Source organism: Ostrea edulis, chromosome 7 (genome assembly GCF_947568905.1).
Source record: "Ostrea edulis chromosome 7, xbOstEdul1.1, whole genome shotgun sequence".
In the NCBI taxonomy this organism is placed as follows: Eukaryota; Metazoa; Mollusca; class Bivalvia; order Ostreida; family Ostreidae; genus Ostrea; species Ostrea edulis.
The window spans coordinates 58,403,656-58,417,582 of NC_079170.1; the positions used below are offsets into that span (position 1 = coordinate 58,403,656).

At 34.9% G+C, this 13,927-nt stretch overlaps 2 protein-coding genes and 2 long non-coding RNA genes across 14 annotated transcripts in view; 2 read left to right on the plus strand and 2 right to left on the minus strand.

Annotated features, from left to right (window-relative positions):
• Positions 1 to 9,155, minus strand: part of LOC125655910 (voltage-dependent calcium channel subunit alpha-2/delta-2-like) — a 134,263-nt gene extending 125,108 nt beyond the window's left edge. For all 10 annotated transcript variants that reach the window (XM_056144819.1, XM_056144816.1, XM_056144818.1 and 7 more), the window contains exon 1: positions 9,025 to 9,155. In XM_056144819.1, coding sequence (XP_056000794.1) covers positions 9,025 to 9,125 — 101 coding nt within the window. In that variant the 5' untranslated portion in view covers positions 9,126 to 9,155. The remainder of the gene's footprint in view (positions 1 to 9,024) is intronic.
• Positions 1,550 to 8,251, plus strand: LOC130048273 (uncharacterized). Its single transcript, XR_008797120.1, has 2 exons — positions 1,550 to 7,721; positions 7,949 to 8,251. It is a non-coding gene; the product is annotated as an uncharacterized LOC130048273 (long non-coding RNA).
• The window catches only part of LOC125655912 (zinc finger protein 277-like), a 35,161-nt gene continuing 30,338 nt past the window's right edge, over positions 9,105 to 13,927 (plus strand). Inside the window, exon 1 of one of the 2 annotated variants that reach the window (XM_048886446.2) lies at positions 9,105 to 9,392. In XM_048886446.2, the coding sequence (XP_048742403.2) occupies positions 9,386 to 9,392 (7 nt within the window). In that variant the 5' untranslated portion in view covers positions 9,105 to 9,385. The remainder of the gene's footprint in view (positions 9,393 to 13,927) is intronic. The other variant, XM_056144821.1, reaches the window with a different exon arrangement.
• LOC125655916 (uncharacterized) lies at positions 11,551 to 13,186 on the minus strand. The gene is made up of 3 exons (XR_008797119.1): positions 12,750 to 13,186; positions 11,803 to 11,897; positions 11,551 to 11,659 (listed from the first exon to the last, which is right to left on the minus strand). It is a non-coding gene; the product is annotated as an uncharacterized LOC125655916 (long non-coding RNA).

Here is a 13,927-nt window from a genome sequence, read left to right on the forward strand (position 1 = left end):
AGTAGCGTAGTTTGTAAACTTTGGTAGATTTTACATCATTTTACAAACAAAATTAGTACGCATCTATTTTATCACAATAATTATTTAATTAAAATTTTGTTTAATACTGAATAGGGTTGTAACGATGATAGAGGATTCGGGAAAGTAATTCTGTTTGCAATGGGTAATTAGTTGTATGAGACCGAGTCGTGAATGATTACTTTTAATTTCATGTGTACAAAGTGATCACTGCACTGTTATGCATGGGCTTGGCGAAAATTAACTGATTTTTGCCATTTGTTGAAGATGAAAGTGAACAGAGGTACGACATTAGCTTGTGTTCACTCGGTATAAATAAAGGTGTAGGAAAAATCTAAATGACTCTTTGATTCAACTTTCATGGGACTCGTCAAATTTTCATGGGACTCAAGCTGCTTACAAACCATGATACCGGGACTCGTCTTCAATATTTTCTAGTGACAACCCTGAATCGTGGCCCCCAAGGGTAGGTTTTGGCCACATTATAGGGACAAAAGTTTTACACACAAGTATATGGGAAATCTTTAAATATGTACCAAGATGACTAAGGTGAGCGATGTGGTCCATGGACCTCTTGTTTAATTATTTGTTTACGTAAGAAATAGTGCTTTTTAGCTCACCCCAGCCATAATTTAAATGAACTTTTCAAAGTACTTGCTTTGGAAGTTCATATAAGTATTGCTGAAATTTATGTATATGTATGTTAAATAAATTTTATTATCAGATTATCATTTTGATTCATAATTTCATTCTTAATTGCCACTTTTACAGAAAAGATATCACATATCCTGGATCTTGAGTTTTATTCCACAGTAGGGTAAGACCAAAACAGGTTAGTAGGATAAATTGGGACTTTCCAGGAGTCCTGCATCAACTCAAAAAGCAGGATTTTTAGGGAGATCCAATAAAATCCTGCAAAATCCCAGTCCTGTCTACTGGGACTTTCCAAGACATGTCCAGAATAATCCCACTTTCTCCCCTTTCAGATTGCAGGATTAAGTGAGACTTTGCAGGACTATAAAAGGCAAATTTAAGTGTTCAAATTATCCTTAAAAGTCCTGAAATGTCCCACTGCCAATACCGTCCCTCTAATTCCTTGTCAATCTCAGTTTCAAAAAAGCAGGACTTTTCAGGACAATCCTGATAAATCCTGGGATTTTGTCTTGGGACTTCCTGGGATATCCTGCTGTATTTTCAATGGGGAAATTATCCTTAAAAGTCCTGAAATGTCCCACTGCCAATACCGTCCCTCTAATTCCTTGTCAATCTCAGTTTCAAAAAAGCAGGACTTTTCAGGACAATCCTGATAAATCCTGGGATTTTGTCTCGGGACTTCCTGGGATATCCTGCTGTATTTTCAGAGGGGTAATTTCAGAACAGCATTGACTTGAGGCAGTGCATGTTCATGATAAAAAAAAACTTGACTGTGCTAATTTTTTTACATTCATTTTCCTGTTGAATTTTGGAATGAAATCTTTAAAAATGATAAACGAACGTTAAGCAGCTTAATATAAAAGCATCCACATTTTTTTTTTTACCAGTGGTACATGTATATATATATGTACTACTATATTATAAAACACTGCTGATTATGATTGGTGGAGAATTTCAAAAGGACAATGAATTGCATGTACTTCCATTTAAAACTTTTGGACAATTTGTTATAAATGACTACATGTGCAACAGAGTAGATTGTTTATCAATATAACTAAACAATAAATGAATTTCATGCTAGATTTGTTGTTACTTTTACTGCTAAATCCTTCAATAAAAAGATTTGATCATTCATCAGTTCTTTTCCTTGATCTTTCATCCATGAAAATCTGACACATGATCAAACCCATGGGGTATATTTGAATTACAAGAAATGAAAAAAAAAACATATCCCTATTAAAGAAAAACATGTTTTGAATGTGTGTTTTTAAAAACGAAATAAATAGCAACATTGAGACAGAGCTAGATTTGTATGATTTTTGGGATGTATGGATCTTAAGTCCTAGCTGTAGATCAGGTTTCCTTCATTGTCAGAACCTTATAAATAATATGCTAAAGGATGCAGGACTGTGCTGCTGCATTTCAAGAATGGAATGTGCAGCTACCTGATATCTCAAGTGTGCTTTCTATATATATATATATATCTTATTTAAAAAGCGAAGTTCTCATGTGTGAAAATTACTTGTCTTTCTCATGTGTGAAAATTACTTATCTTTCATGAGCCTGCACCCCTTAATGAGACCTGATACACAGTATCCTATAACCAAAAATGTTCTTTGGGCAATAAACTCATGCCACTTGACAAGTAATAATGAAATGATACAACCAATTTAAAGATATAGGTATCCTTGTTCAGTTGCTTGTATTCAAGAAAAAAATCTTTCAAAAATTTCTGATTTGGCAATAGTCATGATAATAGAAGATACAAATGGTGTACATATATCTAAATCATAAACCAACTGATAATATGTTAAACTTTGTGTAATTCACAATGGGAAATATCTGTACATCACACACAATTAAGTAACTAGGAAACTGACTCCGTCAGGAAGGGGTCACACAGAGATTGCATGGACTAGTACTTAAATGACACAGAATTCATTGATGTTTGTAATTCTGAAAGTAGTAATTGTGTTTTCCATGCTTAACTGCAAGATCAACTATCTTTGTATAAAATATGAAAGCTGTATGTGTAGTAAACTTAGGTGTTTTCCTGCCTTGGTATAAAATATGAAAATTGTTCAAGATTTTGAGTCACAGCAAAAGTAATTATGTACAAACAGACAAGCAGACACCCATGATCTATAGCTGTCTTCCTTTACTAAACAATTACCTTTTTATAGAATATGAAAGCAATCGCAATTGTTTGAAAATAAAGCAAACGGAGGAAATTAAGTATCAGCTAGCTTGTGTTCATTCCGAATAGGGGTGCAGAAACATTACTTCTCATTTTACTTTTCTCGAAGATCTGACTCAAAAAGATTCATGAAATTTTCATGGTACTCAAGCTGCTCCTATAAACTACGAGTCCGTGAATCGCCTTGAAAAATCCCTGGCGACAACCCTGGCAATATTTATGCAAATAGAATATTTCTAGTATCGACATTATTTCTAGTGTTTAGTAGATACACTGTAATAGTTATGTAAGATATAAGTGAAATTTTCATTATTAGAGATCTATATAATATTTTGATAGACTGTACTGTATGTTATCTCGACAGAACCTGATCAGACAGGAAATTTAGAAATTCTGAGATCTTCATATCTGAGCTGGGTGTTATAACTTATACTACTGGTATTTTGTTTTCAAAGTGTTATTAAAAATGCCTAGCTAACTGATCAATATACCATATTAACAAGAGTACTACAAACGGTACAATATACACCTGTTGGACAGTCACTCGGAAATTCAACCTGGAAGCATATTATGCACTCTGAATTGATACAACACACATTCTGAATAGAAAAGCCTTATCGATCATGGTGCGCACCAATCCATCTGACATGTGAACTATAATTATGTATTTCTCTGAGAAAATGTTGGTGCAATATCTACAGAGTTGGCAAAAGACGCTGGACTACCGGATATCTCCAGTAAATTTTCATTTTGTTCGGTAAAACTTCGAAACTCATCTGACAAACTGTCTGGTAGATATTCGCAGACAAAAAAGGGATCATATCTGCGTTGTTTATTGGCTTTAGGGCAAACAAAAACTCCGTCTGATGTAGATAACTTGCTTTTGTACAACAAATGTGCTTTCCCAGAAATGGTGCGTGTACTTTCAATATCACGCATGTCATTTTACTTCCGATTGTGTGGCCAATCACATGGTTGAAAAATCGTAGTTCAGATGTCAAAAAGAAAGTTGAATGTGTAAACACAGGTGCTTGAACAGTATGTCAACATGATCGCATATCTTCCTCTCCTTTAGTTTACAACAAATTTCTTAGAATAAATATTATATTCACTTCCGAGGTGACAGTTTCAATTTTCGTCAGTTACAAATAATGAAAATTTATATGTAATAGATCACGCAAATATTGGCCAGCTTTGTGCTGCGCAGTTTGAAGAAATTTTATTGTAAGGTTGAGTGAGTAAACAACTACACCACATAATAATTTTCTTTATTAGTACTGTATGGAGTTTTCCAAGGGGTAAAATCTACTTTCATTTTCAAAGTCTCTGACCTTGTCTACTTTTACAATATATCCAAGATGCTAGAAATGGCAAGTTTTATGTTTCATGGTGAATGTCAGGGCTTCATCTCTTCCACTGGCAGCCAAAAAGGAGGTCACAGAGTATGAATTTATAACGTGTCGTGTGATTGGTCTGCGAATAATCCCGAGACCATACAAATGATCCCAAGATTAAGCAATGTCTTTGCGAACCAATCACACGGTGCGTACAACAAATTTGTAAAAGAAATGAGATGGGTTTTGAGTTGACGAGACTTGTAGTATGACATCTTCCTGACCTGCCGCTCGCCAAAATTCCTTAGGTAATGCTGCAATTACTTGGAAAATGTGTCCCGAAATAGGGACCCCCTGTTTGTTTTCAAAATTTTGTTTCATACCTTGTACATGTATATTTTATTATACCAGTAGAAGGCCAATCTCTACAGCTTACATAAAGCGTGAAACGATTACATGAATCGAAAGAGGGGTGAGATAGACCAGGAATTCACACATTTCAGAGAAATTATTGCCACCACCAAAAATTATTAAAAGGGGGGGGGGGGTAGTAATATCCATACTTCAGGTGCCTGTGTGTTTTAAAGCACGATGTCTAACTGGCCGATTAAATGGTTCACTACAGCCTGCTAATAAAAATATCTCAAATAATGGAAATAAAAAACTGGATAAGACACATCGTCAGAAACCCACGGTTGATTACGTTTGAACGCTTCGTTCCTCTCTCTGTCACCCGTGAGTCCATTCATTCCTACTCGCTTGTTCTCATGAATAATTAATGAGGCAATCTGATTGGGCGCTCATAGTATACCCTGAGCGAATTTGTCCAATCAACAAAACGCTTTCAGCCTAATTTCGGTATACAATTCAGGGGTCGAAATTAAAATCCACAGGCTAAAATGAAAACCTACAAGCTAAAATAAAAATAATGAAGCAGTGCTCTTTTTTCATATGTTTATTATTTTCCCCATCATTACTGAGCCTAGTGGGTCAACAGGCATCGTTTGGACAAGACACTAAGTTACGTAAGTCATATGGTGCAATGTTTAGGTCTCTTGATTATGGTACCTCTAATCCACAACCTATTTACCGCAGGTATAAATCCAGTCTTCCAATTTCATGCCACATCAGGGTTGTCACTAGCGATTTTTCAAAGCGAATCCCGGACTCGTGGTTTTATAAGCAGCACGATCACGAGCCCCATGAACTTTTTTGATGATCGTCTACGCACCGAGCAGTGCACTCATGTCATCACTACAACCCGACCTCAATATGACAATAAATTAATTTAGATAGGACATTCTCATGATTCTGATAAAAATAACTACCGGAAGACTTGGTAAAACATAGACTACAATTTTTTAAAAAGATAAATGAAAAACAAAAACCTCATACTTGAAATTCAATTTAATCACCCCTATAGGTGAACAGGACTCGTGGCACATGTCTATATTTTTCATCATAATGCGATGCACGATGTCCGACCTCTAAAGCATTTATTTGACTCTGATTTTCTTTAAAAAATCATAAAAGAAAAATCCGGATAGAAACGGTTGTTGAAATCGGTCGTTCATGTAAGTGTTTGTATGATTCAGAGTGCAAGTTTAAGAAAAGTGAATAGTGCATCATCGTATAAAACGGATACGATACGAAAATAGTTTGTAAATCACCATTCGTTAAGATTTTCGAGTGTCCACTATTTTTACTCGCTATTTTCCAAATGTACTCGCATTTTGCGAGTATTTCTCGCTAATTTCGAGCCCTGACAATTGTTGTGATAGCAAAGTTAAGATAATGCTACCTTTAAAAACAGAAGAGTTCCATTACTATAACAATTACTTTGATTGCACAATATTTTTAGATATTTTTTCATGAGAACGAGCGAGTAGGAATAAATGGACCCATGGGTGATGCAGCTAGGCAACGAAATTAAGGGGAAATACTCGCTAAATGCGAGTTAAAAATTGAATTTGCGAGTAAAAAATCACAAGTGATCACAACTTTTTGCGAGTGAAAAAACCCCGATCTTTTTCCCAGATTTCCTCGGTTTATTGGCTGTACTTTGAAGTTTACAATAATTTTGTCTTGTGCATAGAAACGCTTTACAGAATGAATATACAAGTATTGAAAAAGTAAACGTGGATCGAATAAATAACTAAGGCCAAGGTCATCTCAGTCAGTGATGTCGAAGATGGCCTACTTCATACACACTTCGGACGTCTCAGAGACGTCTGATTTAAACAGCAAACATATTGATCTCATCCGTGTCTACATGAAACAACACATGACAGTGTGTCACCGTTTCACGCGGTGTCCTTCTGTACTCTATAGTCAAACACTTCGAGTTCGCGGGATTTTCTATTCAACTAGAAATTTTTTAGATGAAATTTCCAAAAGTTTTGAACATATAGTTTGAATTGGCGCAAACAGTCTTCAAGATTTCAATCCACATGATGCTGTAAATAGGTGGTAGATCTCTGGACAGCGAGTACGCCGCACAAGTGTACCCTATGACCCGCACCATGTATGTTGTCTGATAATTCATTGAATTTTAAATGAAAGAATTCACAATGTTATTTTTATTATTGCACTTTAAAGGAGATTTTAAAAGATTTTCCCAAAATTTTGAGAAAGAGACATGCTTGTTTTCTTAAATTCATGTAAAACAGTAATCGATTGAAAAATGCTAGTAAAAGCTCAATTTTGCTAGTTGGAAAATAATCCACTAGCTAAAATTTGCTAGTGGTGAAAAAAGTTAATTTCGATCCCTGTGATGGAGAGAGGAACAAAGCTTAATCAACTGTGGGTTTCCGACAATGGATAAGACAAGGGCATATATGAAAAAGAAAAGTGGTCAAAGCATGTGCTTTTCAGCAACAGTGGAGAGAGGGCTGGGTCTAAACTGGTTTTTGAAAGAAAATATGAATATTAACAATAAAGATGTTAACATTTGTGATTCTCAATTCATTTAATATGATTCATAAACTGTGTGGGGTTTTCCTGGATCCTACTAGAAATGTATGAGTCCTGCAAAACTTTTCTCCTATCAGGGCCTATCATACATGCCAACTTTCCCGATTTAGGCGGGATCTTCCCGATTTTACCCTCCGGTCCCGCTTTCCCGATCGGGAAAGCAAAATTACCCTAAAATCCCGATTTGAAATTTTTTCCGACCAAAATTTCCGATTTCACGATTGAAAACGAGTTTGAAAGCAGGATAATCGTGAAATCTCGTGACCAGAATTGGAAATCCCGCGTCATTTCTGAACTGGCCAATCAGAAATCGGGACAATAGTCAGCCATTGCTGTTTACCTGTGTCGCATGGTGTCGGGTTGGTCTGCCTGTGTCGGGGTGTTTGTTGGACAGTACGAAGCATGTTTTGATAGTAATTAATCGGGAAGACGGATTTCAAATTGACCTATCCTTTACACAAACGTGAATGACAACGATGATAGTGTCACCACCAAACAATCGGACATTCCGCCTCTCGCTGACAGCATCCAAAATTTGCAATAAGGTACGTCAAGTATATATTTTTTCCAACTATAATAATATAGGCTATCCAAATCTATCCGTCTATAGCGATGTATTATATAGTCTATATAGTGTAGTATTCATTAAATATACTTTGTGATGCGTAATTCGCACAAGTCTGTACTGAATTTTTTATTTAGCAAGTAGCCTTAATTTACAAGTAAAACGGAATATTTTGATGTGTTTTTTTTTTCCTGGTAATTATTTCAGATGTCATGGGTGCAAAGGTTTTGTTCGCAAACTTCATAGCAGGGCAGATCACTCCTTTTTTGGTTGCAATGCAGATTATTCCACCAGTCTCTGCAAGCCCATGTTTAGAGACAAGCAAGATCGCCTTTGCAGTCGTACCTAAATGCATGTGCTTTAATTTAAATTTTGATATATAGACCGGCCAATGTTTATTGTATGGTGTAAAAGGATGCAACCTTAAATATTATTTGATATTATGTATGTGACTTGTTGGAGAAGATTTTTTGCTGAATAGATGATTTTAACAAAATATTAATGTATATCTTTCAAAGTTTTTTTTATATAGTTAATGGTCAAACACATTTGATGTTGTGTTAATATATGATACATTAACAATGATTTGATTGATATTTTATTTGAAAGGACAAATATTTATTTTCATGCTAAAATGTCGTGAATTTTGAGCTTTGAAAAAAGGTCGTCGCGCGCAAAATCCCCCATGGGGATTTTTAAAAGTTGGCATGTATGGCCTATTGTCCTGGCAATGTTGGTAAAAGTTTTCAAGAGCTCATGCATGGTCATAGTGAAAGTGCATTAATATAATTTAACTAGGATTAATAATTTGAATTAATTCATGTAGATATATAGGCCCAAAATCTGTAAAGTCTATACAAAAGAGATACAGACAGTGTTCAAATAATTACTTTGACGTGATCTTTTACATTTTCCACTACGGAGTTTGGCAAGGATTCCCCCACATGTGTCAGTTATTATATCCAGACACCAATCACTGATCGAGGTGTCATATAACAAGCAGTAACCTTGATCTGCCATGCTCTGAATTGATATATCAAACTAGTAATCAATGTGATACACAATATAATGACGACATCTAATGAATTTTTACACTATTCACAGTATATAACATTATTTTCACTTCAACAACGGTTGAGTAATTTGTTGCAGTACTATGTAATTATCCTATAGGAGCCTCTTCGTCTACCCTCGTCTGTCAAATACCAGCATCAGTACCCAAAGGTGCAATGCTCTCAATAATCACTAACCTTCATGTTTATATATCAAAAACTTTCACTTACTGGGTTTTATCAGGCATATTAACTCCAGCACTGAATACAGGTAACAATAAGAACACAAGCAGAAACATCCTATGCGTCGGATATGCAGACATCGTCGCCATGATGTCTCGTTTTGGAGCAATATCAACATATAAACTGGTTCTCTGTCCATATACTCATGATCGTTTAGGTTTTAGGGCCTAGGGAAAGATACCAAGACATTATACACAAAACAGAACTACATATAGTTTTCTTTTCTTCCTAGTAGCAACTGCATAGTGACTAAATTTATAACGAAAATATGGAGAGTTTGATTTTTTTATTTGTACGAATAAGTAAGAGATCGACTTAATTTCATAAGAGGACCAGTAAAACTTGACAGATGCAAAGTGAGTGTTTTTGCAACTTTTGGATGTGCATGATATAGATCTGTCAGAAAAAAAGTATTGAATATTGTAAAAATGAATTTTTCTTACGGACACTGACTTTCTTTATGCAAGAACTCGTCTACCTATCAATAAACAGGGGTGTGATTTTTCCTCTTTTCAGAGGAAATAATTTTCGAAAAAAATGAAACACTCTGGATTTGATCTAAAGTGGCAGAAAATTATATTTTTCCATGTAGGGTGAGGAGTTTTCCTCCCTTTTTGACCAGTTTTCCTCTGATTTCTGAGGAATTCAGTCACATCCCTGATAAAACGCTCAACGACTATATATATATGAAGGAGATTTCTCTTTACTCAATGATTGAGTAAAGAAAAATCTCTTCAGTCACTGCCGGCACACTAACACTGTACAGGAAAATCATTATATTCAGTGACAGTTACCATACGCAGCTAGAATGACTATTACCTAATTGTGCAATAAAACAGAGAGTATCTTTAATTTAACTACTTCAACACAAATAAGAAATTTATGAGACTGACTTTTGAATTGAGTTCAGAAAATATTCAAGAAACACTGATACAAAGTTAAGTGTTATAATGCAAGTATCTAGATAATACATTACTTAGCCACTCATCTATGCAAGTAAAATTTCATGTGGGCAGTCAATTACTGAAAACAATCATCCACATACTGAAAGAAATTTATCCTGACCCAGCAGGCACATCAACGTTGATTCAACGTTGAAACAACGTCGTATTGTGACGTTGAAATGACGTTGAAATTTGGTTGGATTTGTTAATTGAATCGACGTTGAAAACTGACGTTGATTCAACGTCAATTTATGACGTTGATGTGACGTTGAAAGAAGGTTTTGAAAATATTATTGATCTTTATTGCAATGTTGAGTGTACATGCTGACAAATGGTAAACATCAGGCTGTAATCCACAATTCTAAATACAATTACTAATCCTTCCTTCCCAAATTTAATTCTTACAAAAAGAATAATGACAACAACATGAATAATACAAGTGAAACTCTATCACTTCCACTGTAAAAAATTACAACAATGATACAAGGTTAAATTCATTTATACACGCAAATGAAAGGCAAAATAAATTTGTCAGACTTTTCACATGGTTTCAAAAATTAAATTTCAATTCAAAAACAAAAATTAATAGAATGATAGTATAAAATTTATTAACTTTGATAATTACTTTCTATTGCAGAAGCAATAGTTAAGATATTTAACTAGAGTGGTTTTTTTCCAAGAGTGTGAGTGACCCACAAAAAACTATATTTTTAATTAAAGCCTAGTAGTCATTGTTCTCTTTTCGGCCACTAGCTGCAATAATGTAGCCCTCTCTGATTTTTTTTTTTTTTTTTTTTTTTTTTTAGGAGAGGGCTACAACTCCTTAGGATCTCCGTAATGGTGCAAATGCGGGAGTGATTCACTCCCGCAACATTTGCGCTCATTCTAATCATTTCCTGACTTTCTTTACGTAAATAAAATGATATTCTATGTTTCTTAGTCAATATATAAATTTACAACCTGCAACTTAAGATTTGTGAGGCTCTATTCTACCGTTTTCAACAATTTCGATAAATTCCAATTTCTCGATTCATATTTGTGCGCCATGTTTGATGTACTGAAGTTGTCAAGTCATTTGCATATGCCATATAAGGTAATATTTACATCAATGGAAAAGTATGGAGGCGAAAGCTATTTCGTCGGTATTGAAAAGGTTTGAATTTAATATCGAGTTAAAAACCGAACAGCAGAGTGTAAATTCTTTCTGCAACAATATGATTTCCCTTTCTTTGTCGAAGTGGCTCTAGTAACTACATTTTCGCGCTGATTGTCAATGCTTAGGTTTTTCATTAGATCCACCTACGAGATCTCGCGATAACAAGCATGGCGGAGCAGACGAAGAATTTTGCATGCTGTACATTGTATTTAATGAAAAACACCTTTATTAGACATGCCCGAGCACAAAGTTGGTACTCCTTTTGGTATAAACAACATTTGGGACTAATACACAGAGTTTATTATCGGTTATTCATAAAATTATTTTGCACCATTACGGAGATCCTATGGAATTGTAGCCCTATCCCGAAAACGTCAGAATAAAAAAAAATTGGATAGGGCTACATTATTGCAGCTATTCGGCCACCTCCTCCAGCTCTTTCAGGGGCATACTTCAGATATTTCCCCCATGATCTAGTCTATGTTGCTTTCAGTTACCCTTGGATTGCTGGCAAGTACACATTCTGAAATTAATCAAAAATCATATATCAGTTAAAGTGTTAATTGAGCATTTAACATGTTGAAGGTAAATCATGAACTTGCATATTTCTGGATTATTTTTCTTTCTAACCTTTTAGTGATATGTTAAATAAAACGTGATATCTACCTTTTATAACGGAATACAGAATTGTTCTGCTGAAAGCTGCCTTTCCCTTGTTTGCTTGCAAATTCATTCTTGCCATCATGTCATTAGCCAAACATCTGTATGGGAAAAAATGCGAGAATTGAGAAGGCATTTTACAACAACAACACCCCCCCCCCCCCCCCCCCCCAACGAATGGCAGACCTTAATTCACATGTATTTATGTCAATTTTATGTTATTTCACATAAGTTGTCAATTAAAATATCTTAATAATTTAGGAATTTATGTATACCGCCATTCATACACACGTACAACAGAACAATCTTACAAAACTAAATTCAGTTACTTAATCCCCATTTTCAGGCATGAATCTATATTTTTCCCCACCCCAGTCCAAACAAAAAATCCAGGCCATTTAGATTTTTTCTTGACAAGCAAAGAAAAAGAAAACAGAATTCTCCACACGTGAAAAACCCATTTCGAGTGGGGGGGGGGGGTGGAAGTGGTGATGATCGACCCGCTTTCCTACTCCTTAGGCATAATATCCACGACTTTCAAGTTAAACGAATCGGGGGTCCATGGTCATTTTTTGTTACTTTACTATGTACTTTTAATAACTCAGCAAATTCCAAGGGGGACCCCCCCCCCCCCCCCCCCCTGTCTCTAGATCCGTGCATGCCTTTTTCCTTGAACGTTCTGATCTGATCTAATTATAAGTGTGGCTGCATGTTATATTTGTTGTCTATACGTACTACTTCTTATTAAATCTAAGTTGACATGTAAGTTATATTGTACTAAGTAATCTATATAATACATAACTGCGATTAGCATAACAATATAACATGCATTCGCTGTAATCCCCGTGTTGCAATCACTCAATGTAATTAATTCCTATTAAATCAAAACATTAAAATCTACTTAATTATTTGCAATTTAACATTATTTTTCTATATCAATTAGTAATGTTTACCTCTAGCACCGCTCAGTTCGTGTAGATCGTATATTCCCTTTCTTTTCCTATTGTCCTTTGTCTTCCTTTGTTTACCTCGCTGAAAGCCCGCGCTTTTAATCGTACACTTCCTGTCATAAACCGGAATTAGAGTTACCCGCCCTTTAATAGTAGCCAAACATGCATTCATATTTATTTTAAAAACATAAAAACATATTAAAGCTTTTTTTTTTTTTTTACATCTTATACTGATTTTTTTTTAAAAAGAATTTTTATAAAAATATGTACGTGTTTGTAAAATCATTTATTTTCAACGTCACTTAGACATCATATAGACGTCGAATTGTCGACTAATTTTAAATCCTCTCTCAAAATGATAAATTTATACTTTATTGAGTATACACAGATTAATTAACACGAATTAAGAAAAACATAATTATTTGGAACCCTTCCAACACTTGATTCTAAACGTTGAACCAACGTTGAAAAATGGTTGTTCGACGTCACATCCAAATATCAACGTTGAAACAACGTTGCGTGCCTGCTGGGGAAACTTTCCCAATTTTAAATGGGTCCTGTAAACTTGGAAAAGTCTAGGTCCACATAGCTCCAAAAGTTACAACTCTTAACCGCAACCCTCGGGGTAGACAGTTTGTCCAGCTGAAAGGCTTGTCTTGTGAGTCTCGGCAGTTAATACATGTATCAACATTTTACGGGGTCATGCAGCCAAAGGTCAATCGGTGAAAAGTCAAGTTTTCTTTCTTTACCTTACCAAAAATGTAAGAGTTTACCACTGCGAATTATAGCTATAATTATTAAGTTTTCGTACAAGTTTATGGGTTCCTCCAGCCTGGGGCATTATTGTAGGTCTGAGTGCGATTGATGGGAAAATAACAAATGTTAAAGTTTACAAATCAGAAAATTACAAGGGCAAACGTAGAGAAATACAATTTTTTTAACCACAAGATGGCAGACAAGGGACGAAATTTGAGCGAAGTGTTGATACATGTATTCAGGAAAGAAAACTTTTTTGTAAATTATTTAGATTATAGATTTATTGATCAGTGTTGACAGAAATTGTTTGAATTCATTTTCATGCATGATATAAAAATTACTAAGCATTGTCATTGCATTCATAATTGTTCTTGTTATTCCCATACATGGATATTCAAGGCTGTTAAGATTCTTATCAGTTTTTG